The sequence below is a fragment of the Dermacentor albipictus genome, chromosome 8 (genome assembly GCF_038994185.2).
Source record: "Dermacentor albipictus isolate Rhodes 1998 colony chromosome 8, USDA_Dalb.pri_finalv2, whole genome shotgun sequence".
In the NCBI taxonomy this organism is placed as follows: Eukaryota; Metazoa; Arthropoda; class Arachnida; order Ixodida; family Ixodidae; genus Dermacentor; species Dermacentor albipictus.
In genome coordinates, this window is record NC_091828.1 from 115,415,979 (window position 1) to 115,443,653 (window position 27,675).

The 27,675-nt window shown below is 46.3% G+C and overlaps 2 protein-coding genes across 4 annotated transcripts in view; one reads left to right on the forward strand and one right to left on the reverse strand.

Moving 5' to 3' along the window:
- LOC135910374 (neuronal-specific septin-3-like) overlaps positions 1 to 9,431 on the forward strand; it is a 102,897-nt gene extending 93,466 nt beyond the window's left edge. For all 3 annotated transcript variants that reach the window (XM_070524225.1, XM_070524226.1, XM_065442438.1), the window contains 4 exons: positions 1,743 to 1,860; positions 2,519 to 2,614; positions 3,323 to 3,471; positions 4,422 to 9,431. In XM_070524225.1, the coding sequence (XP_070380326.1) occupies positions 1,743 to 1,860; positions 2,519 to 2,614; positions 3,323 to 3,471; positions 4,422 to 4,560 (502 nt within the window). In that variant the 3' untranslated portion in view covers positions 4,561 to 9,431. The remainder of the gene's footprint in view (positions 1 to 1,742; positions 1,861 to 2,518; positions 2,615 to 3,322; positions 3,472 to 4,421) is intronic.
- Positions 9,432 to 11,236: 1,805 nt separating this feature from the next.
- Positions 11,237 to 27,675, reverse strand: part of FoxK (forkhead box K) — a 73,666-nt gene continuing 57,227 nt past the window's right edge. Inside the window, exons 5-8 of the mRNA XM_065442436.2 lie at positions 25,741 to 25,928; positions 25,013 to 25,242; positions 22,655 to 22,804; positions 11,237 to 15,777 (exon numbers count right to left, since the gene is read on the reverse strand). Of these exons, the coding sequence (XP_065298508.1) occupies positions 15,287 to 15,777; positions 22,655 to 22,804; positions 25,013 to 25,242; positions 25,741 to 25,928 (1,059 nt within the window). The 3' untranslated portion in view covers positions 11,237 to 15,286. The remainder of the gene's footprint in view (positions 15,778 to 22,654; positions 22,805 to 25,012; positions 25,243 to 25,740; positions 25,929 to 27,675) is intronic.

Below are 27,675 nucleotides of genomic sequence, written 5' to 3' on the forward strand. Positions count from 1 at the left end.
AGTCATTTGTGCATTTCAATTTCGTGTGCATGTTGGACTCTGAATAATGCAGCTCAGGAATTAGAATTATTCTATTTGCTACAGGCAATTTATTCTTAAGAAGCATATCTCTGAAAAAAAAAATAATCTAGTATTAGACTGGATGTAGTCCAACCACATCAGTGCCTAACATCTCTCACTGCTTATGGTTTCATTTCCCTCATCTGAAGCCCATTTAATATTTTTCCTCGGCATAAGGCCCTGACATTAAACTGGCAACTAGAATGGGACTCTTGCACAAATAACAAGTTACACACAATAAAACCCCAGCTTAGAGAATGGAAGTCGTGCTGTCACCAGCAACGCTTCTATGAGGTGATCTTATGTAGACTCCGAATCGGGCATACACACCTGACACACAATTTTCTACTTAAAAACGAAAACCCACCAACTTGCGAGAAGTGCAATGAACCACTCACCATAATGCACATTATTATGACATGTCGAAATATTGAAACACAGAGACAAAGGCTTTTACAGAATCTCTACAACTTACACATACCTTTACACCCCGCATCAATACTCGGAGACGAACCGCTAGTGCCCTTCGCTGACTTGTTCAGCTTTCTAGAAGAAACCGGTTTTTTACACAGACTCTAAGGTAACACAGCTTCCACTGCTTTAACATCTGAATTCTTAATATCTTGTGGCTGGCGCAGCATGGCCTTAGTCGCTTTTGCACCATTAAACCCGAATTAACTAACTAACTAACTATTTTTCCTCGGGGAATGTGCAATCCAGCTCATTTAATTGCTTGTAAGGCGAACTTCGCCGTGGTGAAGCTGCATCAAACAAGAAAATATGTTCATTATAGCTGGTATTCATTACAAGCATATATTTGTTGCATGCTGATATCAACGATAAACATTTTAGATTTACGAGTAGTTTGCTATGTCTGAGAATACATTATATTCATGTTTATTATGTAGAAGTTTGACTTATATGGGTGTCGCACGGAGCGCATTCAATCGTGATCAAGCCCAATCTAGATCAGGTTTCTCGATTGCGATTGGCTCCTTTGAGCAGGCCGCGGGAGGGAGCCGATTGTGCTCGAGAATTGGGATCTGGATTGGGATCGATCGTGATCGAAAGTGGCCGTGTGACATCGGTATTACCTTTCTCAGCGCAGCTGAGAAAGGTAACATTCATAACGAACTTATAATGGACATTACATTCATTAAGAACATAATGACACCTTAAAAAAGAAGAATTGTTATAACATATGTTTCAATGTACATGGACTTCGCAGGCTGTGCACACTTAAACACTCTTTCCAATAACGGGGCACCGTAATAATATAAAGAAGATGTGCGACCATTAATATAAAGAAGCCATGAAACCAATGTGGAATTAATGGTGGGAGTATACAAAATCTTTAGTCAACTGCTTGAACTGCTGACGTGAATGGCAGGTTTGTGAAGACATCAAATGCTTGTTGTGCAGACGATAGAATATAAGGAGTTGTCATTTTACTTGCCTAAAAGGACGCCAACTAGGTATTTAAGGAAAGTCTCAGTAGCGTTCAAATCCAACAGGGGACATAAGGAAACAGTCTAGTATAATAAAATGATCAATCAGATAAGGAAAACACCTGTTGTCTTTGTAGCCATCTTGTACACAGCCCAAGGTGCTATGACATGAAGCATCTAATAGAGGATCAATGATGCGCTTGCTCCTCTAACAATGTATTGTTTCCTTTGCAGCCTGACACCTCTGGACATCGAGTTCATGAAGAGGCTTGACAAATGCGTCAATATCGTTCCAGTCATAGCTAAGGCTGACACGCTGACCCTCGAAGAGCGGAGCAGCTTCAAACAAAGGGTGAGCTAATGTCCTCAAAGACAATGCTTGTCAGTGTCTTCTTTTACTCTAACTGCATCCATGTTCTTACCAGAAGGTGTGCCGAAGACCACTGTGTAGTACAGCTGCAGGGAAAAGCACCATTAGAGTGCATACCTGACTCATGCTTATGTACATCTGTGTTATTTCCTGAACGTGAAAAATTTGAACATTTTTTTGAAGCATTATCATATTTGGAATGCCTATACCACTATGCCACTCAACATGTGACGGATCAGCTGCTGTTAGTAGCGTGTTGAAAACTTGAGCACTGGCATTACATAGATGGAGTCCGACTTTGAAATAAGACTGAAAACTTTCACTTGTTCTAGTTTAGTTCTGTTTGACATGAGAGCAAAATGAAATATAGATAATGCTTTTTTTTTACATGTAGAAGGAAAAACGGTGCCAAAAGACTACATCTGTAGCACCAAAATTTGATTAGCCACTACACCATAACAACGAGCAACGGGTTTATCAATATAAAATACATGTATGAATTGCCATGGGCATCAAAGGGCTAGAACATGTTTAGGACTGGTATGTTCTTAACTAGCAGAAAAAAAAAGAAAATTATATGGCACTGCTTGAAATTTATGTGGAACTGCAACATAACCGGCATCGTTCGTTTTAATTTCAGATCCGAGAAGACCTGCACAAGAATGGCATCAGTGTGTATCCCGTGCAAGAATTTGAAGATGACCCTGAGGAGACTGTTCTCAACAACAAGATCAGGGTAAGCCATGGTGATGGACAGTGCAATTCAAGACTGCAATAGACTTCGAATAAGTGCAATACAAGAACTGCTAGTAAATTGCGCCCCAGCAACCACACATTGCGAATAAGACGTCTTCACCCGTAACAGCAAAATAGTTTACTTTGAACTCAGCACTGGCATAGCCCTTCCGTTAATTTTTTGAATGGCTAACTCATCACATGACAAAATCGACGTTTGTGACTAATGTGCCACTATCAAGCTCACTGGACTGTCATGAACGTACAAGTCACAAATCGCTGATGAAGCGAGTTCCCCCTGTTGCGGCATCTTGCCTTGCCAGGGTGTATATCAGTCTTGCTCTTAATTCTGTCTTTAGAATGTTTGAAGTCCAAAAGCTGTAGTTCGTCTCAGTGTTCCTATGTTTTTCTAATCATTTCAGGAATGCAATTTCAAAATTGGAACGTAGGATTGAGCACGCATCAGGGCATTCTGAAATATAGCATAACTATATATACTATATACAATATATATAGCTATATGTATAAACTATATATATAACCATATATAACTTAGGAATTATGTCTGCTCTAGCTCAATGGCATTGAATCTGGGTGTCTCATTAGAAAAAAATGACGCACACATTGAATGGAGTATTTAACAGTGTCACAGTGAAAACAGTGCGTAGAATGCAGATTACATCGAAGGCGATTAACCCTCCCTTGGCAGGCCTCCATTCCGTTTGCTGTTGTGGGCAGCGACAAGCAGCACACAGTGAACGGTCGCACGGTCTACGGCCGGCAGACTCAGTGGGGTCTTGTGGAAGTGGAGAACAGACACCACTGCGAGTTTCCCGACCTCAGAGATATGCTCATCAGGTGAGTGACACCCAATAATTGGGGTCGCATTGTACGGTAGCAGCCACCAATTATCCCACAGGTAATGAAAACACCCTTTCATCGGTAGCCTTCAGCAGAGTGCAAATTTTAGCTCATTCAGAGCGTCCTCGGGTGAAGAAATTTCAGAAGATATGATAGCAGACGACCCACATGAGCACTCACGAAAAACCGTAATGTTTATTCATGGTAAAGATCAACATATGTGTAAGCATCAGCATTCTTAAACACTGTGACCCGCCGCGATTGCTCAGTGGCTATGGTGTTAGGCTGCTGAGCACGAGGTCGCGGGATCAAATCCCAGCATCGGTGGCCGCATTTCGATGGCGGCAAAATGCGAAAACACCCGTGTACTTAGATTTAGGTGCACGTTAAAGAACCCCAGGTGGTCGAAATTTCTGGAGTCCTCCACTACGGCGTGCCTCATAATCAGAAAGTGGTTTTGGCACATGAAACCCCATAATTTAATTTTTTTAAACACTGTTATTGTGGAGGAGATTGATTGATTGATTGATTGATTGATTGATTGATTGATTGATTGATTGATTGATCTCAGCACTTCAAAGCAAGATCTGGCCACTGAAGAATGCAATGTGCAGGGGTACAGATTAACTTCAACCACTAAGGTTCTCAAACATTTGTCACAATGCTGGCACACACAGCCTGCACATATGTTATTCGCTCATTGCTCTCATTGAAAACGTGGCCGCATCAGTAGGGTCGTGATTGTATGACTGCTGAACCATACCATCTGGTCAAACTGTACGGATAAGTACTTCGCAGAAATTGGGGGAGGGCTGTGACCCCGTATGCCGCCTTCAGTTTCTACATCACTGAGCAAGCTTGTTAAATCCACTCTTTGTGCGTCTTCTCTTTGCAAGCCGTGGCTGAATTCCTGTTGGGTCACTGGCCCCTTCATTTCTTTCTGGCAGGACTCACATGCAAGATCTCGTAGAAGTGACCAAGACAGTTCACTACGAGAACTTCCGCCACGAAAGGCTACAAGCGCGCCACGGCCACATTAACGGACACGGCATCAACATCGTGAACCTGAACGAGAGTAGCCTGTGAGGTGGTGCCTCTGATTGTCCGATTCTTCCTCCGCCAACATTTGCTTGCCTCTGACCCCCCAAGCATGCTCCGGGTTTGTTTGCTTGTGGACACGCGAAGGCCACTTTCACAACTTCTTCCTCATCTCTCAGGGGACAAACTCTTGTCAACAAAAGGTCATGAAATTGTGACATCTCCTGCATTCTGTGCTAAGCACTCTGCTATGAAATTTGGCAGCATCTTGTGGTGCGACACGTTTCAGTTTGGCAGTGGGAGCAAGGCACGAAATCACGACAAGGCAAGAGTTTGACGAGTGTATTAAGCATGAAGCAGGTACCTGTTCAGATGAAATGAAGCAATAATGAAAAGTGGACGCACATGCATACAAGCAAAAATAATATAAACTCGTCTTAACTGGGTGCGGCGGAAAAAGAAGGCCACTTCTCTCTGACTTATATTGATTATTAAAATCACACATATCACGGCTAAGCTTTCTGCATCTACGCCAGTTTGCGGAAATTCCTCAAAACTCTTTGTAGGGTCACAGCAATTGTGTCATTTATGTGATGGTGTGAAGGAAATGTGATCGTGGATGTCATTTCTGTGTGCTAGCTAGGTGAAGCTATATAGGAACCAATGTGTCACCCTGTGAAGCGTACTGTTCTCTGTTTGTATCTTTCTTCCAGTGGCGTAAGCTTAAACCTTGGAGGTTTTAACATTTTTAGAGTTGTGTCTGTACTGCAGTGCCTGTGTGGAAGCTGCTGTCAAAACTTGCAAGATCTCAGTGAAAACAGGAAACTGAAATTTTTAACCCAGCATTTCTTCAGCGTGCTTCCACTTGACACTTCATTGAGCGTTACTGAAACACAATGCTTACTTTATGCAAGAGGTGGCATTGCAGTAGGCATGGCAGAGTTTAAGAAACGCGTCGAGTCAAAGCTCATTTGTGAATGCTAGGGTTGTTTTCACCTACTGTCTCCACTGCCATGTTGAATAGCCAACCGCATTGCCATGTCCACGAACTGGACAGCTTCTCTCTCTCTTTTTTTTTTTTACATTGCAAGCTGTTTTTATGTGTCGTGGCAAGAATTGCAGATGGAGCAATTGTTGGTTCACGACAAATGTGGCCTGTGCTGTGCCAAAAAAAAAAATGCAGCACTTTGCCGAACTTTTGTGCTCACATGTTTGGTGAAAACCAGAAGTGCTTAATGATGTTTGCAGGTGAAAATGGTTGCCAAGCTCCCGTTCGCCTCGCGAGAAAAAAAATGACGAGTTTGCTCCATCACTGAATAAATCCCACGGGTGGCCGCTGAGGCTGCCTGTTGTGGTGACAGTCTGTGCTCAAGTAAACCGTGCGTCTTCTAGTCATAGCTTAGATGTCACAAGATGTGACACGTGGAGTCACTATCTGTCAATGTTCAGTCTTCAAAACAGGCTCAGCCCTGTTCTAGCACATTTGAGAACTGTGAAATGTGATCTACCAGTGCTGACACGATGCTAGCTGTCACACTTTTGCTACAGCTACGGAGAATGTCGAGTCACAAGATACGGAGTGATGCGCCGAAGATCAGACTACCAGATTTGCAGATTGTATGAGCAAGCATTTCACAGGGGGAAAAAAAAAAGAAATTCATAGTTCGAAGAACATTGTGGGGAACATGTGTAATGCAAATTATGTGCATCTTGCAAATTCCTCAATATACGGCCACCTTTTAAAACACCTCTTCTTGCACACAGTCACCCTTGCTGCCATCTATACTGCAACTGCTGCTTTCTTTTCTACCAAGTGATGTATATAGACAACTTTAATTTGGTTTGTGGTTGGTGCTTCAAGTCTTTAACTTTCTCGGTCTTTTTATGTGCAGCATTTTCTTATTGTTGAGCATGCTTAGCCTCAAGTCAACACAGTTGTTCAAGTGAAATACAAACAGGGTGATTCCAAAACATACAGCGACCTACACATCTGCTGTAGCAAATTAAAAAGAATGTCTCTCATTTGCAGCCACCTTTGTCACTGGGCAAATTTTAAACCAAAGTCACATCTTTTTTAGGCTGCAGTGTTCAATAAGATGCTTGGCACTTGCCTGATTTCAGTGGCAGAGAATTTGGAAGCTGCCATCGTCTGCACCTTTTGTCAGGGCAGAAGCGAGTAGCTGTACAAGTAGTGGACTGTGTGCCTATCAGCAGCTAAACAAAACAGTGCGGATAGTGGCAGCAGTGGGAATTGCTCTAAAGAATGCATAGTTGATTGTAAAAGCCTGTCTCGCCTTCCCACTTTGGTGTTTCAAGGCACTTTTGTCTGGTTGACACAGAGCGGGGCCGCTATTTTGTTCACTTTTCAAGTTCACAAGTGGCCAAAGTGATGGTCACCTCGGTTGGAGCATTGCACACCACCACTTGCGAATATGAAAAGCACGAAAGAGCATCAGCATCGAAAAAAGGCATCACCACAAGATAGCGGCCCAGCTCAGCCCACACGGCCATTCCTTCATAGCTACTATCCTTGCTGCATTCTTTGCCGCCGAGTGGCAACACCAGTTCATTCCCCTGCAGCAGTTTGCTTCTCTGATCACAATGAGCATGGATGACAGCAGCTTGCAATTTTTTAAAGTTTCTGGACGAGCCAGAAACAAAAATGGCTACTTTGGGTAGCGCAGTGCAAAACTGACACCAACAATTGTCCGTGTCATTTTTGCGCCGTGTTACTTAGGATGAAGTGACACCAATGTAAGTTCTGTTAACAGTGCCAAGTTTCTCGGGAACAATGAACTAAATGTGTCGCACTATAGATATAGTAGTTGCATACAGTGCACAAAAAAAAAAGATCTGTTAATAGGTCTCAGAAGCTGGAGTTAGTTTCCTCTTGTGAATAAATGGCAGTTCCCCACACGACAAATTTCAAACCAATTGCGCTGTTGTGGTGATATACCTGAAACACAGATCCCCAGACCTTTCTGTCACCGTCCGAGTTATATCACCTGGTTTTCATTTGCACATGACTGTGCGACCGTCTCACTATTTCTGCAGAGACCCCACATTCTGTTTCACAGTAGTTCATCTGGCACTGGAGTTGAAGCTACAAGGTGTGCTCCGTCACTCAAGGCTGAGCAGACCACGCGCTGACGTTGAGAGACAAAGAAAGTGCTTGTTAAAGGTTCAGATTGTCGATTAAACTAAGCCGCATTAGGCTAGATCAGTACCTAGGAAGATTGACTACAAGGGATTGCCGGATCCTGATAAAACAGACTCTCAGGCTAGTTGATTCATGAGCAACAACTTGCAGTGTGCAACAATGGAACTTGAGAGTGCACATACAAACAGTGCAAAATTGACATATGTGCCAGTTGGAACTGCTTGTAGACGTCTGTGTCGATTCATTCCATAGTTGCACACTGCAAGCTCTATCGAACGCCGATAGCTTCCGTTCTGCGGTTTGAGAGGTTAGGCGCATTATACATAGATGCGTGCTTAAGGACAACGTAGACAAGGAACGAAAAACGACAAGACAAACGCCGGCTAATGCTAAGTCCAGAATAAATTTTACTGGCTTCTTTTGTTCATCTTGTGTCCATGTTTTATATGTCTGACCATATAGGAGGCTATGGCCCGACCTTTCAAACCATTCATTCATACCAACTTGCTCAGCCTTTCTGTCATTCTAAGCTAGTTAAGCGTCACACCTGAATGAGACAGTCAAGTGTCTGCAGCACAAGACATGTCACACTGTAGATATATGCATTTGCATGATTGTGCTTGTGATTGACTGGCGTCAGCTGCAGCTTGGATTCCAGTGCTACATTACTGTCAAACAAAGCAGAAGCACAGTATGGTCATGGTATGATCACGTTGACCCCCGTGTTAACCATTTGGCGTGGACGTATTTCCGACAGTCATAAATCTGCCTCATGCTATTTCTTTTCCCGTCCCCCCGTGTCGCATGTTTGTAGTGTTTGTCTCTCTTCTCTGCACCCCATCCCTTTCACGCTGATAAAATGAATCAAGAAACGCAAGTTAATACTTCCAAGGCATTGTTGTCATGAAATTTCTTTATGAAGCGACATTTAAAGGAATACTAAAGGTAACTATAAAGTCAAGCTAGAGTAGTAGATTACAGCTATGAACGACTATCAGCGCTTGTTATGTGCCAGGACATTACTCTGGCTATGCAAAAACTGCGATTAAAGACATGCGTATTTCTCTCACTTACCTGAGAAAACAGGAGCAACATCATACAAGTGTCAGCACAGAAATCTCGAGAGGTTATGCTCTGCCGAGAACTGCTGCCCTCAGCGAGTCAGACGGTAGCACATTCCCAGATGGCACTGATGAAGCTCTGCAGGTTCTCGCTTTGCAAAAATTCAACAAAATTGGACAAACTGCATCATCTTTTATGTTCAAATGGAAGATGTCATCTTATTCATTTTGCCAATTTTTATTTGCTCACAGACAAATCGCTATCTTGAAGGTTTGTGCCAATGGGAGTTGGACCTGCTGGCACCACTAGATTCTCAGATGTATGTCGCTTTGTCATTCACGACGGCTCTGTTCTCAGCAAGAATGGCATGCTGATAATTCTTGTAGGAAAGTAATAAATTGCTGCCTTTACTGTTTCTTTAATTATGTGGTCTTCCAAAGGGAATGAGAGCATCATTTAGTAACTGCTGCAATTTGAAGCAGTATAATGGCCACGACTGGTGGGCCTGCCACGTACAGCAGTGTTTTAACACAATTGTGTTGCTTGAAAACCATTGAATGACATTACAGAAACAACACAGCTATATTTTTAGTAGGAACGAGTCTTTGAAGAGGTCTTATTTTTATGCAGCATGTATGTGTGTATGTGTGTGAGGGTGCTGAAAAGATGTCTAATAAAATAATCTGCAAAGTATCTTACAAGCTGTGTCTTGATTACTTTATCTCAGCACAACGGTCACTTGCCCCTTAAGTGCTCTGGCATCACAGCTCCTCGATGCTTGAAGCCTAACCACTGACGTCGGCTTTGTTGAGCTGGCAAAAAATATTTAGAGGGAATAAGTTGTAGACCTTCCCATGGCAGTGATAGCTGGTGGGACAAGGGCAACAAAATGTCAAATGCTCCATGGAGTTGCCGCTAAGTGTGTCACTTATTGTTGTCAGTTCAATATGAGAGCCAATTTCGTGATGCCATACGACGGAGCTCCCAGCTGCAGATTCACTTCACCCTGTTCTACACTTCTACTCTGCAAGGTACATCTTGCAAGTATGCGAAAGAAGCATAGCTCCCCTAAGGTGTTTGTCTTGAGAAAATGCAGAGGCTAGCCGCAGCCAGCCAAAAATGAAATTGCTCACATTTGCAGGTGCAAGCACAGGCATTACCTGATCATTTTCAGGACAGTTAAAGCAAGTGGCTTGGTTAAGTTACTAGCTACTACGAAAGCCATGCTTCAACCAATCCTTTCCAAGCGGTCTCATTGCAGTAACACAGTATAACCAGTGTACCCAGTCTTTGCACAATGCACGGCAACAGTGCTTCTTTCTTGGCTGGTTGCACCAGATAATGAGATGCCCAGCAGATAAGCATGCTCTTCGCCTAAGGGCAATTCAGGCAAGGCTGGAATTTTCAGTTGGCCACGCATGTCAACATTTGCTAGGCCATTGGATGCGCTTCGTTACGTGTTCCTCGTGCTCCTATAGGTGTTTTTACATGCTGCCAATGTTACTTTTCAAATCAATTAAATATATTGTAAGTAAAAAAGGCTATTTTTAAAACCAATTAAATATATTGCAAGTACAAAAGGCTATTTTTCAAAACAATTAAATACATTGCAAGTGCAAACCTGAATATGACACACCAAAACACTGTTGGGGTTAATGCTAACACCAACACAGCAGCTACGACAGACGCGGTCGCGGAGTCTGCTGCATCAATTTCTACAACTTGGCAATTCATTAGGTTTGAGGCTGCACCCAGGAATTGCTTTCAGGATGGGTATTTCAGGCACAGCTGTGGCCATTTTGAAATATATTACTAACGTAAATATATTTTGACATATACATATGACACATACATAAGAGCAGCCAACCGGACAGCTAATCTGGTTAGCCTCTCTGCACTTCGCCTGGTTTCTAAGTTCTGCTAAACAGTATATTGGAGCAGCAATGATTTTGAAGGGTCCTGGTTGGGTTAAATTAGGTCGTGCACCTAAAGCTTGGTACATGAACATTTTTGCATTCCATGTACATTGGAGTGCGGAACACTGATATATAGTAGTGCCAACACAAATCTCGGCAAGTCAAATTGCTCTACTCTACTGGTGGGTTTCCTAGCCTCTCATTATGTGCGCTGTCTCCCTGCACGCCCAATATTGGAGGTCACGTGATTGAACGTACACCTCCTCCTCAAACAGTAAGACAGAAGCTACGAGGCATGAAATAGTGGTGCGTGTCGTATTAATTTAGGACTGCATGGGGTTCGGTTTTGTACAAAAGCTTGGTACATGAGCATTCTGCATTCACCGGTGAGCAGGTACCCTTTTCTGGAATTGAACCTGCAACCTTGTGTTAATCAGCAGATTGCTATAGCTACTTCACCGAGTGTCAGTGTGCTAGTGGTACCACAGTTATAGGCAAATGTAAAAAACTTGCAGCTCTAATGGTGATGCAACTGCAGTTTTCAGATGCATCACGTGAGCACGAAAATGAAGGAAGAGCCACGACCTGTCAACAAAGAATAAATTTATTTAAAAGGTGTTGCCTTGTTTTGTTTTTCAGGTGTTTTGTTCTGGTGACAAGTCTTTTTTTTTTTTCTTCTTTCAAAGAGATGCAAGGATAGGGGAACATGGGACAGGGTTCATCGGAAAAAGAAAACACGGAAACACTAGAAAAATAAAGTGAGACGAGAAGTGCCTAACTCGGCTCTCGCGCAAAAAACATTCCTCTGGTCACAAGATGACCTCTACAAGAAACGTCCAAGTGCGAATTTTATTGCGAGAAAAAAAAAAAAATAAAAATAAAATAATACAAAGAAAGCTTTAAGAATACGTGGAGCACTGACCACAGGAAAAAAAAAAACATGAAAAAAAAAGAACAGTCATGTTGTGACGATGTTATGTGTTGCGTGGTAGAACATTTCAGCAACAGCAAAGCAAGAGTCTTGCTAGACTTGGGAAAACAGTCGCTTCAATTGAATTACTAAGATAAACATGGCAAGAAGGGAGAGAAGAAATTCATCGGAAACCTCTTAATTAACAGAGCCTCTCGGAGGCTGCAAAGTGATAACGACAGGTTACTGCAATTGTCTACTACACTGTCCGTAAACACCCCCAAGGAGCATCACGGCCGGCCATCTTGCGCTGACAAGGGTGGAATGATAACCATTTCACAGGGGAAACTAAAAACACGGATGTTTCAACCATGTCTTTTTCTAACAACTTTCTTTTTTTTCCCCGAGGAACGATTCTTTGGTGCTATCATGACCAGTAGCTCCCCACCCTTATATAGGCATTAAGATCTGTTAATAAACAAACTATCTACAAAGAAAAAAAAATGTATCAAGCAGAAGAGGCAAGTTCCTAAAGCCAGCCTATATGCTTTCCATCACTCAGCTAGAGCCAAGCGAAGAGTTAAGCAAAGAAACCCAACGAATGCTCTTGTCAAAATACAGAGGGGAAAAAAAAAGAGCTACGATTGTAGTGAAGGCGTTCGCTTTAATCTTCACCATGATGACGACTCTGCTGTCATTAGGAGCAACGAAAAATAGAAAAAGGAAAGAAAAAAAAAACCACAATGCAACAAAGAGCTGCTCTTCGACGGTGTAGCCTCTGTTTCCTGGCTCGAGCCTGAGGTCAGGCTCGTTTAGGGAGGCGAACAGCCATGTCTATTCAATATTTATATGTACAAACAATTTGCTTAAATGTTCCTACAACGTCCTATCACCACGTGGACTGCAACGGCCAAAGTGTGAAGGAGAAAGAGAGAAAGAAAAAAGTTGTCCAGTGTTATGTTACGATGTGACGATGGAAGTGACAGAGGGGAAAGGGGGGTGAAGGTAATGAACAGCACACAGACAGGAAACAAAGAGCAAGATTAAGCAATACGATACAATCCTTTCTGTACTATGCAACAAGCACTACACGCTTCATACACGACTCTTGTCCTCTTCTTTAATCCATCTTCTCTCTTAAAAATAGACCAACTGGCATGCAACAACGATTCTCTGTACGCGAGTCTATGTACACCCATCAACCAACAGCCTTCGCCATGCCAAGCAACAAATAATAAAAAAGAGAAAAAAAAAAAGATTGTCCCCCGACCACTTAGATGGTCCAAAGCCAAACGACCCTCTCTGCATCTCTCTCGCGTCATGAAAATTCACAACAGCTTGCTCATGAGCAACAGAACAAATCACGGAAGAAACTCTCTCGCGAGGTTCTCTAAACACACTCTTGTGCTGGCACCAAAACAGTGGCCGGGAGGCAACAACAAATCTCTTAACCATTGCTGCCATCAAAGCGTAATTAGCCCTGGGTTGGGAGGAGGGAGTAATGACGTAAGTGTGCAAGTAAGGGGGCTTGCTCCTAGCCAAATCCACAGCCAAGTCGCGGAAAAGCCGCGCCGCTTGTAGCCGACAAGACAAAGCGGGAAGGGGGGGGGGGGGGGGGTTGGACAACAAAAGTTGCTTATCTAGGGAGCACTGCTTTTTTTCTTCACATCTGCTAGTGTCCGCACCTCAGGCGGTGCAAGAAACCCGCTTTTGCAATGCCGAAGCTAAAGCCAGGAAACCTGCAAAGAGGCCAGTCTCGCCTGTTATAAGCCGTGATATGTGCAGATGCGCTCAGTCAAATGTTGTCGCCCGCCCCCCCCCCTTGACATTGGAGCGGCCAGAAGCGATGGCTTGGAAAGCGGGGCAGAAGTTGCGACTTCAAAGGCAGCGAGCGCATGACTAGCAAGGCCTGTGTGTGTTTTGAAGAACTTCCTTTAAAAAAAAAAAAAGGAAAAGAAAAGGTGAAGAAATCCCCCCAAAACGAACAGATAACTTCAATGGAAGATGAAAAAGCGCAACGCTGCCTTTGTCGCACCGCCCTGATATACAAATACAGCTCAGCACCAGGGAACGAATTCATCCACATCTTTCCCCCCACTGACATGTCACCACAACCTCCGAGACAGAGCCTCCCCTCAAAACACACTGTGCATGCTCTATCACCTTCTGTTTCGAAAAGGCTCTACCGAGGGTGCCCCCCTCGCTCCCAAGAGCAAATGGGGCTCCCCAGCAAGAATGGCACGTGCTCTCCTCACTTCCTAGCTGTCAATCAGACCAGCTACTCACATCCTCTCTCCCAACAATTGCCTCCCACATCTCTCATACACTGTACACTACTCTGACAAGCTCTTTGCTGCCACCAAGCCTCCTCTAAAACTCGTCTGTACACAATGCCGCACACGTCGTCTCTCATTTGAACCTACGCTGCGTTTTTCGGTGCTGGGGCCGCTCTGCCGTGCCTAGACACTGCCCTTCACCGCACCGCAACGCCGCCGTGCCGGACGCGCCCACATGCTACATACATCTATCCTCCTAACACCAACTCTACTCGCCCCATCAAAATACATTAGCCTAAAATAAAAAAAGGAAAGAGCCACGGTTCCCGCGAAGTAAGTCATCGCCAGGGAAGCCGCGAGTTTGTACAATTCTCACAGCTGTGCGTGTGCCCCAAAATGCTGGGGTTAGGCAGCCTCTTGGTTCGGGGACAGCGAGCTAGCCTTTCGCGGTGCCATTCTCAGCGAATCGCAGCTGACGAAACAGAAACCCAGATTCTGCCGACAGCCCGTTCTTTCGCTTGCCACAGGAAACCAAGCAAATGCCAAGCGCACACCAGGCACAAGTGCGGCAGCACAAAGGCTAACAATGCTGGCTACGCTCGCCAGTAAAAGAAGAACAGTTCTCGTCGTCTGCCCCGAGAACACAAGCACGACGGGGCTGGAGGAGGGCAAGCAAGGTCGCTCCTGAGAGCGAGCGTTGTGCCGCGAAGCGTGCAACGGAACAAACAGAGAGAGAACGACGATGAGCGACCCTTCCCCTGCCCGCCTTAGCAGTCTGCAGAGGAAATGTGGGCCCGGCACGCACCTGCTACCAAATGCACTGATGCAGAAGTGCGGGCGAGTGCGTGACAGGTTGATAGAGAAGTGGCAAACAACGATGCAACCGAATGGGAAAGAGAGCAAGAAAAAGGAAAGAAGGGAGAATTCTGCATACATACTCTCGCAATGGCGCAGCAAGGCACCACTAGCATGGCAGCTTCGTTCCTCATCTTTCACAGGAGAGAAAAACTGCAGAATAACTGTAACAGTCATAGAATGTTGGAATAGAAAGATGCAACAATGATTTAAAAAATAGCGTGATCTAGTAAAAAGACAGGATTGCAAGAAGACTGCTTTTACAAAAGAAAAATAAAGGAAATGGCGACACCTACGTGGAGGGAAGTGGCAAACGCACCATCCCCGCTACAGCAGTCATTCAGCAGTAAAATAAGAGGGTGGGATGTGGCTCTAAGAAAGCTTTTCTTTTTTCTTAGGGGACCTACAGTTCGGTTGCAACAACAGATAAGGAGCCCGGCAGAAAAGATAAAATGGGGATCAGCAACAGCAGCATCCAGGATAGACAGCATGGGGAAAGAGGGAGACAGAACAAGAAGGGGATGGTGGTAACACAGCAAAATAATAATAATAATAATAATAATAAAAAAAAACAAGTCAACGAGTGATGCCACCATTAACATAAAGAAGAGGAGGCAGAGTCTGTGGCAGATGCCGTGACAGTCGTCGGAGACGACGTCGTGGTGGAGACGGGCGGAGACCCAGACGATGGAGCTGCCGCCTCGTCCGAACCGCTCCGGTGAACTTTTGATGGCGGAGGCCGGGCAGGGGAGTTGGTTTCCCGATCCCGACCCGCGATGCTGCCGGCGGAGGAGGTGGAAGAGGGTGTTGATGTGGCCGGCGTTGCAGACGAAGAGGAAGTGGCCATCTCGTAGTGGCGCTTGCGCGGGTGCGTCGGAAGAGGTGCTGCTGCCGGCGGCGATGACGAAGAGTCCGGTGTGGGTGGCTGGGCGAAGGTAGATGATGGCGCCTGCACAATGACACTGGTCGGGTGGAGAGGGGGCGGCGAGGAGGAGGCAGAAGATGATGGAGTCTGCTCTGCGGTGGACAGCCCCAGCGGCTTTGGCTGGTAGAAGAGCTCGGGCGGACCTCTTGGATAACTGCGCTCTGCAATGAGAGAACGAAAACGGAGAAAGCCAATATCAGGAATGGTAACAGACAAGCAAACTTGCATACATAATCTACAACACAGTGTGGCCGATGAGGCTGCACCTATAGTCAAAATTTCAGTTACCGTATTTACTTGCATAATGATAGCACTTTCTTGTTTAAAAAAAATTGATGCAAATTCAGGGGTGCGATCATTATGTGGGTTAAATTTCCCGCAAAAAAGAAGAATTCCCTTTTTCATCCCACGTTTGCTGCGGGATGACAACAGGTCAACAAATAGGTGGCTGCCAACGTATGTAGCGGGAGGGGGACACCAAAACAACAATGGCGGCCGGCGGAGCAAGCTGAATGCGATTTTTTTTTCTTCTCGCGAGTACACTACGTGCATTAAAACAGCTTCTTCCGTATTAATAATGAATAATATAGTTAATATCGGCAAGTTTGCGGCAATAACGTAGCCATGTCCACTTTGAGGGAACAGAAACAGATGGGCGCGCTTAGCTGCCAGTGACATACAAATACATGATGGGCATGCTGCGGAAACTGCGGCATTAGTCTTCACTACTATCCTAATATGGCATGTTTCCACTAAGGGTGGGCGAATATTCTAGCTGTGTTACAAGCGTCGACGTATGAATAGGGTACACTTCTAACGTATCTACGCTATCGCTGCCACTTGCGTTTTGTTGCGTGCCCACGAGTGCAGACAAGAAGAATCGAAAGGCGCCTTTTTTGTTGTTGTTGACCACAACCATTTTAAAGCCTACACATAAAAGCAAGCTTGGTTGTAGCTTTTTTTGTCATAGAAGAAGAAGTGATGAAAAGAATGAAATGGGGCATCTGCTTAAGAATGTTTGGTGTGTGCAGACCGCTTGGTTTGTCTTGAAGAGTCGTTCGCGTAGCATTTGACAGATGGTAACCGCGATCATTATTAGCTAGACTTGGCACATGACATATTGCTGCGGCAAGTTCGGGGTGCAATCATTACACAGGAAATTTTTAAAAATAGAATATTGACGACAAAATTCAGAGGTGCGATCATTATGCGAGAGTGATCATTATGCGAGTATGTACGGTAATTCAAACTCTTAATAGGATCCTGCAATGCACTAGGGAAAGCTTGTTGAGTGGCAGCAATGGCACAGCCTCAATGCGGCAATTTTGTGTACTCCATAGACGGGATGCAATGCAAGAGATTGCTGCTATGATGATTGGTTTAAAATATAATGTGCAATTTACGTTCGCACAATATTGAGTACTAAAAAAAAAAAAGTTACAGCGTTATGTTTTACAGCTAATATAGGTACAGTGGAACCTCGGTTATATGTCCCCCGGTTTTCCCCGCATTTTACAATGGATCAGCGCAGTCCTGGCGAAGTCCCCATAGAAGCAATGCATTAAATACTCCGGTTATCCGATGCAATATTACGCCTGACCTCTGTTACACGACGACCCCCGCGAAGCGCGAGACGGAACGGCAGACGAAATAAAAGTGCCGCAGGGCTCTTTGCTCGCTCCGTCCCTCCTTATGCGGAGTGCTTGACACCGCTCAATCGGTTTGCTCCGGCGCAGCTTTCTTCCTTGCCTCGTCTCATTGTTAATTTCTCTCTCTCCCACCAGCAGCCGCCCGCGACACCCACTGTGCCGAAATAGCGCCTTTTCTTCTCCACAATCACTTTCTCCCTCTCTTCTCGGCGTCGTCGCCTCTCGGCGCATTGGGGAAGCGTTTCTCTTCTTCCAGTTTCCCAGCAGCACATCGTTGACAAGGTAGTGCGGAGAGGCCTAGGTTTATCGCACATGTTTTTCGTCGTAATCCTAGCGACCAGCGTTCAGCGGAGGTTTTGAGTTGTGTGGAGCAACGCGACGCACAATGTCTCGAACGCGGACAGTTCTGTCGCTCGGCGATAAGCTGAGTATTATCGAGGAAGCAGAAAAGCGGCATGAAGCCACGAAAGCTAGCATTGCCCAGGACCTTAAGATACCCGAATCTTCGCTTAAGACGATCCTGGCAAACAAAGCGGTGATATTGCAGAATGCCAACAAGTTCAGGCTCAAGTGGAAAGCAAGAAAAGAAGGACAGCATGAGAAGTTAGAAAAGGTTCTCGTCAAGTGGCTGCATCAAGCACGGAGCTCTGCGACCAATGTTGACGGCGCCATTCTAAAAGAAAAAGAGGACCTTATGGCATTGCGTCTGGGCATCGATGACTTTCAGGCATTGAACAGGTGGCTGGATCGCTTTCAAAAACGAAACGGGATTGTGTGCAGCTGCTCTTGCGGAGAAACCACTTCCGTGGACGTTTCAACAGTGAACGAGTGGATGGTGTCGCTGCCGGAGATGATTGCTGCATACAAGCCCTGCAATGTTTTCAACGCCGATGAGAGCAGTATTTTTTACCATATGCAGCCCGAGCAAACCCATGCGTTTGAAGCCGAGACCACACGTACGCTTGCGGATGCGCGTAAGCTCGCGTCCGCGCGCCTAGCGCCTGCCGCGCCTCGCGAGTAATGGCGGTTTGCATCCACCGCGCGCTCACTGGGCTCACTCACAGACGCCTTGGTAGGCACCGCTTCGTACTTTGTTTTCGACAGTGTTTCAAGATGCTTCAATTTATATAAACGTAATTGTAATATTTTTATAGCTATTAGGGCAGCGTAAAAAGGAAAGAAGAACCACTTTCTTGCACGATAAAAATCTGCTTCACCGAGAGTTGAACGTTTCACGCCGTAGCTGCGTAGCTTTGGCGCGCCGACGCGAGTCAACCGAAGCGCTTGATAACAGAGCGGAGCTGTTCCCCAAGATCACGCCGCGTTTCGACGCATACGAGCCATGCCGCACCGTCTGCGCATGCGTGGGCGCGTGAACGCGAGCTTGCGCGCGTCCGCAAGCGTACGTGTGGTCTGGGCTTAAGGGTGACAGCTGTCATGGTGGCATGCGTAGTAAAGAGCGTGTGATGGCACTATTCTGTGCTAACGAGGATGGTTCCGAGAGGCTGCCCATGCTCGTTGTTGGAAAGTTTACAAATCCACAGTGCTTTAAGAACTTGAAGACACAGCCGTGCAGCTACAACTTCAACAAAAAGACCTGGATGACGTCTTCGCTCTTCAGCAATTTTTTGCAGTAGCTGGATAACAAAATAGGTGCTGCTAAGGCGAGGAAAATATTGCTTTTCGTGGACAACGCACCGTGCCACCCACCCGATACGTCCAGCCTGAGGAACATAAAGGTTGTTTTTTTTTCCCGCCCAACTGCACAAGCCGGCTGCAGCTACTGGATGCCGGCATCATTAAGTGCGTCAAGCAAGGGTACCGGAAGCGGTTAGTGCAGCGTCGGCTGGCGGCTATGGAGCGCAGCGAGTCGGAAAAAAAGATCACTGTGATCGACGCCATGCATTTTGTTGCCAGTTCGTGGAACGCAGTGTCGTGAAGCATAATCGCTAACTCGTTCAAGCACCGTGGCCTTAAGGGGGGACGCGGGGATCAGATCGCGAAAATCCCCAAAAAGATCGATTTTTGGCAACGACGCGTTTCGGTATCTGCAATGCCTAATCTACATTGTATCAAAATGGTTTGACTGAAAACGCGCTAAAAGTGGCCCAAAAAATTAATTTATCGGTGCGTAGGGCGAGAAAACGGCTTAAAATCGCGTAAAATCATCGCAGTTCGCGGAGCCCTAACTCGTCTTTCCCGCCACCGAACGCCGCCATCTTGGTATCGTTCGAAAGCTCGAAGTTTCGCCATTCCGTTTCTGAATTCTTCGGTCGTCGCCATCTTGTAACAAACACACAAGCACAAAAGAAGCGCGGGTCTGCTAGAGGCGGTCACACGGGCCCTGCGATGAAAGCGGGCCTCCGATTGGTTGCCGTACTGAAAGGCGTCTCGCCATTGGTTGCTGCTGCAGCAGCGGGGAAGCTGGCAACCATGGCGGAGCGCAGTTGTCTGCTTTGAAAACCACGCCGGCGTCTTTCTTCGTTTGACACTCGCAGAATTCGGATTTATGAAAGCTCCCAGGTCGGCGATGGATCGTCGCTCGTTCGAAAGAACTTTTAAATGAAGCATGCCTTCGCAAAGCGGAAGCGCAGGCCTCCTACGGCGAGAGAAAGACGGCGGCCAGCGGGGGAAGCGGAGAACCCGACTGAACACGCAGATCACGTGCCGCGTTATCTTGCACCGTGAGATTCCAGCAGCGAAGCCGACAATCGCACTGTGAGATCGACATTGATAACCAAGCCACCGGAATACGTGCCAACGGAGGCTCTCGCACCTGTGCGTACGGCCGCGCGAGTCGGCAAGCGAGCCCGCGTTGTAGGAGGCGACGCGGGTCGAAGGTCTCCATCGCCGGCAGAGACGGTGTGCGTTTCCGATGCGTCGGGCGACAGGGACACGCAGCCTGCGAGTGAGCCCCAACCGTCGACGAGCTACATACTGTATGGTGACTCAAGGCTCACCAGACGAATCGTCGCACTATTCAGACGCGCCTCGAGCCGCGTTTTGTGTCAGCGGTGACTGCAGAAGCGCAGGCATGCAGCGTTCGCGACTCCCTTCGCGCAGTGTCCGCGACTGAGCGGAAGCAGCAATGCCAAGAACAAATTTCGGCCCCTTGTGACTGAGTTCATTATTATGCTTGTTTCCGCGATGAACTCTTTGATCGCTAAAACTTTGTGTCCAAGATGCCAACAGCGTTCTGTGGGTGTACACTGTGATAACAGGCTCGGTCTGGCAATGAAAATGGTGGTCATGCACTACTCCAGACGGCGCAAGAAAAGGATAAATAACGCCTGAAGAAGGCATCCAAAGCCCACCAAACAATGAGGCAAAGGTGTAAGAAGATGCCTGACAGCAATGATTCAAAATATTACAGCCCTGGTGCTTCTTAATAAATTTGCAGTGCTTTTAAAACTTTGCAGCCAGTTTTCTCAATTGCATTTTTTTTGTCAATCACCTCGCTCGTGGAAAGCGTAGCACAACAATGGCTGGACCGATTTTGGCCCAGTTTGTTTTGCTGTGATCCACAAGCTGTGCTTTACTTAAAGACAGTCTTGAAATGTTTCTCTATCTTTCCATTATTTAATTATTTCACAATTACTACATGGCTCCATGCAGTGAAGCACAGTCATGTGCATGTTATGTTGAGCAAAAAATTATTAATGCACTAAAAAAAAAATCGAACACTGTCTTGATGTAGATTAGACATCTGGGCAAACATGCAAAGTATTCCCAGCTCCCTATCATGTTTCGTTACTGTGCCAGGCTTTCCACAAGCAAGGAACTTATAAATTCTTATAAAACAAAAACTAATTAAGATATCCTAATGAAATTTTAGATTTGTCTCTTTATTGCAATGTGCAGTGTGTGTGCCAAATTTCAGCCCTTTCTGTCAAGAAACAAAAAAGTTAATTCTGATTCCCGCCTCCCCCCTTAAGCGAGAAATTGCCTACTCTGCTGGGGACGCAACAACCTCGATGCCGCTCGAGGCTGATGCAGGCTTCGCCGACGACGATTTCGAGGGCTTAAACCTCACCACGAATTTCGCAAAGTATGTGGAGGCCGACGACAACGTTGCGATCTGCGGCGAAGTGTCGCTGGATGACGCCATCGAGGAGGCTTTGCCTAGTGCCAACACCGCTGCGACATTTGACGAGGACGCCGCCGCCGCCACAGATGCCGTGCCTGTGCCTACTACGTTCGTCAAGCACCACAAAAGTGCCAGGGACCCTGTAGTTTTCAGGAAAACTCCCCTCAGCACCACTAGAAGCGATGAGTGGTGCGAGTGTTAAAGTCCGCCACTTATTCTTTGTGACTGACAAAACCACACGCCTGCGTTTTCTGGTGGATACTAAAGCAGAGGTCAGTGTCACCCCACCTAACGCTTGAGCTGGTTACCACTGGTTAACTGCAACTGGTTGTGCTGAGTCTTCAGGCTGCACTGAAGCAGGACCTGCACTGTACGCCTGCCGAGATGGTTTTTGGAGCACCACTAAGCCTTCCATGGGAGTTCTTGCACCCTACCATTTCATTGCCGTGCCCTGACCCCGCTGACTACATGAACAGGCTGCGAGCTTCATTCCAAACACTTCGTGCTCCTGTACCACGCTACCAGCACTGTACTGCATTGCATATTCCCAAAGAGCTGGTGACGTCCTCTTACGTCTTCGTCCGTCGCGACTCCATGCGAAAACCTCTGCAACCCCCATACGATGGTCCATACCGTGTCATACATCCTGCCGACAAGCATTTCACCGCGGACTTAAATGGCCGACAGGACACTATCTCTATCGATCGCCTCAAACACGCCTTGGTCGACAACCCACTCCCTGAGTCACCGGGTAAACCAATTAGCCCAGGGCCAGTTGGTCCTCGGCAGTCATCAAACACACTTCAACTCCCAATACCCAGACCCAAACTCCTCAAAGTATCGTTCCGGCTACCTGAGGGCTCCGTCACTAGAGGAGGGGCGGGAGGTTCTGCTGTAGCTGCATCGACGTCATGGAAGATGAGAACGGCGGCTGGCTAGGGATAGGCCATTGCCTAGGAAGCGAAGCGGGGCGTGGCCGAGATCACGCGCAGCCGGAGCGAGGGCAAGGTGATATATCCACCGAGGAACGACCGCCAGCTAGGGCCTTCCGCTTAGTAATAATATGCTCCTGCTTGTTCTGGCTCATTGCCAACACTGATTTTGCATGCCCAACTATGAAAATGCTTCCCAGGGCCTAATTCCACGGTTTTCGAACAACTACAGGCTACGGCACCATACATTTCGTCTGAAGATTACCGGACGCCCCTACGGCTTCACCACAAGCAGCAAGAATGCTATGGGAAAATGAAACAACCCTACACGTAGGGCAATTACTTTACGGTCGCCAACAGTGAGGCACACCTTGGTCGAGCCGCGGTGAGTCGCTGCGCATCCCGTTGCTTTTGAGGACACCGTTCGAGACCACTGAGGGTTGGTGGGCCACCAGCACCTTGGGTTTGCTGTTGGTGAACGCGGGCATAAGAGGGGACCCACCCAACTGGTGGGCACCACCTGGAGGAGAGAGAGGGGGGGAAAGAGAGTGTGAAACGTACACTCAAACAAAGAATTAAATTCTGGGCTTTAACATGCCCAAACCACAATCTCATTATAAGGCATGCGGTAACATGGTGCTTCAGATTAAATTTCAGTACCTGGGGTTTTCTTAGCGCGCACCTAAACCCAAGCACACAAGCGCTTTTGCATCTTTGACTTGCCTAAACTTTCGTTATTTTGGCTTCAAGTGGCTTTGCAACTTTGCAAATGGGTTTTCAACTCCATACTGCACTATAAATGCCACAATTTGCAATGTGGGCAGAGAATAATAGCCTTGCTGTGTCAGAAAGGAAGTAAAGTCGGATCCACTTATAACAATCCCAGATAGAATGATCTATCTGTTGTAACGACCACATGTCACGGCATTTACTATTCTCCTGAACCTACCTATTGAACTGTGCACAGATATAGCGAAAATGTTCAAAAGCACCGCGCTGTTACAACTAAAATTTAAAACCTGGTTGCTGTAAAAGGAGGGCATACGCAAAAGCATGGAACCGCGCGGTAGAGCGGCCCCCTGCTCTAGTTCGACCGCGATGAAGATTCGACTGCCGACATCGTGAAAAACCCGAGAAAAGATTGTAAAGAAAAAACTTAACTTCGTGACTCTCAGCACACGTGTGGCCGATGTTGCAGCCATTACGACCAAGACATTTGTGAAATACCAGCATGCAACGGTAGTTGCCACTTCCAGCTAACTAGGACACTTTGCTATCTTATGCAGAATCCAATTGTGTCCTGCTGATAGTAACGTATATCACAAGATCTCAAAGAAAAAAATGCTGGCGCCTGTGCTTGTAGTTTAGAAATGGCAGATGATCAGAACCAAGGAGCTACGCCTTGTCCTTCTCTTCTTTAGACGACATTTTTTAACAGAACTTGCAGTTAGGTGGAGAAAAGTGTCGGGACGAAAAAAATTAAGGTACTGAATAATTCTAGTTTGAAACTGAAGTGCTGTCGAATCGTAAATGCCGATGCAGGCTAAAGTGACGTCAAATTTTGCTTGTTTCCAAGAGCGAGTCCATATATTAAAAGAACTGATCACTTTTTGGAGAACTATCGAGTTCATTAAAAAACAGGTTAGACTGTATCCTTTTTCTTAATAGGTAACTAAAGTTCAACCCCCTTCTTTTGCTCGCTCTCAAAATACAACTACATTGTTCACTCATTTTTGCATAATTCCTCTGCAGAATACTAGTTATTTTGGATTTTGTCAACTTAAATTATAATCTTATAGGAGTTACACAGAATCATTTGTTATGATGGGCACTGCGGTTTTTTTTTTTGTCCCCCTACCCTCCTGCTTAATAACGTTATTCGTTTAGTCTACTACCACGTTGCTGGAGAGTTCCCTGGTACAGAATTACCAGAGGAAACTGACGCTTCAATTGCTCAGCTACCGCAGGAATGATGGTTAGTGGTATACACGGAGTTGTGTGATCTTCGTGCTTGTGGCTTTGTTTAGTATCGTTGGCTGTCTTTAGGGGCCAAAATTTTGAAGCAATCCTATTTTCCTAAACGCAGAAGACAGTAACACAGGGTCTCATTGTCCTGTATAAGGCACATGCACGATCGCAGCGAAATGCAGCGTTTGTATCGCAATGTTTCGTTGAAATTGATCGGTAGCAAAGTCACAAAGCTGTTTAAAGCCACAAGGATGAAGCTCAGGCAAATGTACCAACCAACCATCACACCCAGGCTGGCTGAACCTCCATGCTTGCAACTCCATTAGACTAGAGTTCCACTAAGTATATTTGAAATTCTGTTGTTGCGTGTACAGATGCCTCCTTCCGTATCTTCATTTATGTATTACACCTTAGCAAACTGAACAAAAAAATGGCTGTGGCTTAGCTAAGGATAAGCCCAGGATGCGAAGCATACTAGCCTTTATTTTAGTTGTTGAACCACTGTTTAGCCTGGTGAACTGCTGTTGCTTGGCTATATTTGGTTCGGCTAGACGAAGAAACAACTCATGCAGGCGAGCGCACGAGCTGAGACCCGGCTATGTAGCTACGCGGCCGCAAGCGAGTGCACGAGTTGAGCCTCCACTTTTGCAGCTGTTATGACGTCATATGGTAGCTACGCGGCCGCGCGCGGCGCAGCAAGGAAGAGCGTGGTTGTGCGGCTAGTATGCTTCGCATAAAAAAAAAGATTCTGATAAGTCACCTGGTGAGCCTGGGGCTGACTGGCTGGCCTTAATCTCGCGCGCCAGGTACGAGGCTTGCGGGGGCGCAAGGCCGGGGGGGATGGCCATCATGGAGACCGGCGGCTGCAGTGGGGAGCTCGGCGCCCCCTCGGGGGCCAAGCCCTCCGGCACGGGGCTGGGCTCCCGTGACAGTGAGTCCGGCGTCGCCAGGCCGCTGTGTGCACCGTGGCTTGGCGACGCCGGCGCTGACCTGTGGGAGAATCGAGAGACTCTTGAGGTTGTGCAAACGAGAAGAGCCTATCGTGACTCAAAGCTGGCTGCGAATCACAATGAAATTTTTATACGGAATAACGATAAAAGATATCAAGCCACTGAGAAAGTTTGGGAATCCCTTTTATCAATAACATGTACTCAAGAAAGCCACATAAAGAGTTCCCCATGTTGCTCAAGCGCTGCAGCAAAACACGGGCGAGTTTCAGACCTCAGAAACTGGCTGCCTGCCAAGCACCGGTCTAGTTTTCAAGAACGGCAGAATCGCATCATGGAAGATGGTTAATTCTTCAAAACCTAGCACACACAACACTCCATATATCATTGCCGCAGGCAGTAACTGTCTAACTGAGCAGCTGGCTGCGAGTCACAAGTAGAGTCCTGGAGAGCCCAGGTTTCAATTTCTAAGCGCAACTTTTTTTCTGCTGAAGTTTAGAAAGCCATGTTATGGAAGTCGAGACTCGTTGTCGAAACCAACCTGGAGGAAGAGTAGGGCGTCCGGAAACAGGGCAGGCCCCGTTGCCGCCGCCTACGGAAGGCCTGCTCGACCAGCTTGCCTTCCGATTGGGGGTCAATGCGCCAGAAGGAACCCTTTCCCGGCTCTTCCTGCGACCGGGGAACCTTGACGAAGTACCGGTTCAGGCTCAGGTTGTGCCGGATTGAGTTCTGTGCGAGACAATGGAAGAAATATGAAAGACAAGTGAATACTGCAGCGCATGGTGCCATTTCCCGAATGCGCCGATACATGACAAACGGCCATTCAGCGTAACACACCACATCTCAAATCTATAGGCACCCTCCGTCTTAGAGCTGTAGCTATTGCGAGCTCTTTAACCCAGCTGAAGTCATGATGTCTGTTGTCGTAATTGTTTGACATTGCCAAGCACTTAGAGACGACCAGCCCATTTGCCAACATCAGGCAGTGCACAAGTATACGACTACTACTGGCTCACAGATGCAGGTGATGACAAAGAGAGTGCTTAGGTTTCGAGAAAATAAAGTATGCTTCACGACAGTGCTCATAATAGAGAGATTCAGACTCCACTATGGTGTTACAAGTAAGAGAACAATTGCAGAAAATCTGGACTGTCGGGCTAACAGCTGTTGATGCCATCGGCTCTGTCGATGCCAGTGAAGCACTCTGGCTCCTGCTGTCTGCATGAGAATTGGGCGTGCACACAAAATCAGCATCCCTGCTGAGCAGCTGCGTGCGCTCCGCATCACAGTGCATACACTGGTGCAAGCGAAACGGCCAATAAACGGCAAGTTGAATTTTTTCTAAACCTTTCTTTTGACCACTGAAAAAAGTCATTGGCTTTCCTTTCGTCTCGACTCGTGAACCATCAAGGTGCAACACCTGCCACCTGCCAAAGCGTTATTTGGGAGAAGTGTGCTCTCGTGTTGTGTGCTCGATTTATGGTGGCATATTCACAGCCACTGTTGGCCATGCTCTCATACCACATTCTTGTGTAGTAAAGGCCACCCTATTTTTAAGTATTAATGCGTGAGCATTAGGAATGTCTACGTGGAAAAAGCGTGTCCGAAGCGTGGGAAGCCAGTCAATGTGGTAGACGTAGAGGGGGGATGAACAAGCTTAAAAGAGTGCATGCATGCGTGCGTGCTTGTAGTGCAACTGATACCGGTCTGTTCAGCACTTCGCTCTCCAAAAAGGCTGGATGAGCGCTGAGTGAGCTCCTCAACAATGCTTTGCAATGTGGTGGACGCAGTTCAAATCGTGGATCCAGGACCCCAAGGAGGGGCAACGCAATGCTGACACATTTCTCTCGCATTTACCACTAAATCGCCACTGAATCTTTTTTGTTATGGTACCGCCCATGGAATATTAAAAAGTGATTCAAACTTTACAGGCCAATGATCAATTGCTTTTGTACTAATGTAATTCCATCCCCTCAGGTAAGGGTGAGGAATGAAGGAACAGAACCCTGCTTCTAACAATGCCTGAAGCTCAGCAATAGTTTTAAAGAAAATCTCACATGTACTAAAGATAGAGCTTCAACTAGAGCCCACGTCAACTTTCCCTAATCAGATACACGCAACGCAGAAATGCTCTTATGAGACAACTTCTGGATCAATTTGAATGATATTTGTTGCATTTGAGAGAGAAAGCGTCACATTCTATTGACCCTCGGAACAAAAATTTCAATTTGGGGTATGGAATTTCTGACAAAAATTTTCAAAAATACAGGCCAGTTTCAAAGAAATTGAAGCACAAAGTTTTCAAGTACGTAACTCTGGGCCAACAGACATCACATTATCTCCAGTGGGCAAACTTGATACTATATGAATTTACAGTTTATGTGAAATTGTTATGATGTTTACGGGGGCTATGCAAAGGTCCTATTGGCGCTACATTTCAGGGCAGCGCATAACACATCAAATTTGTCTGCTTTGA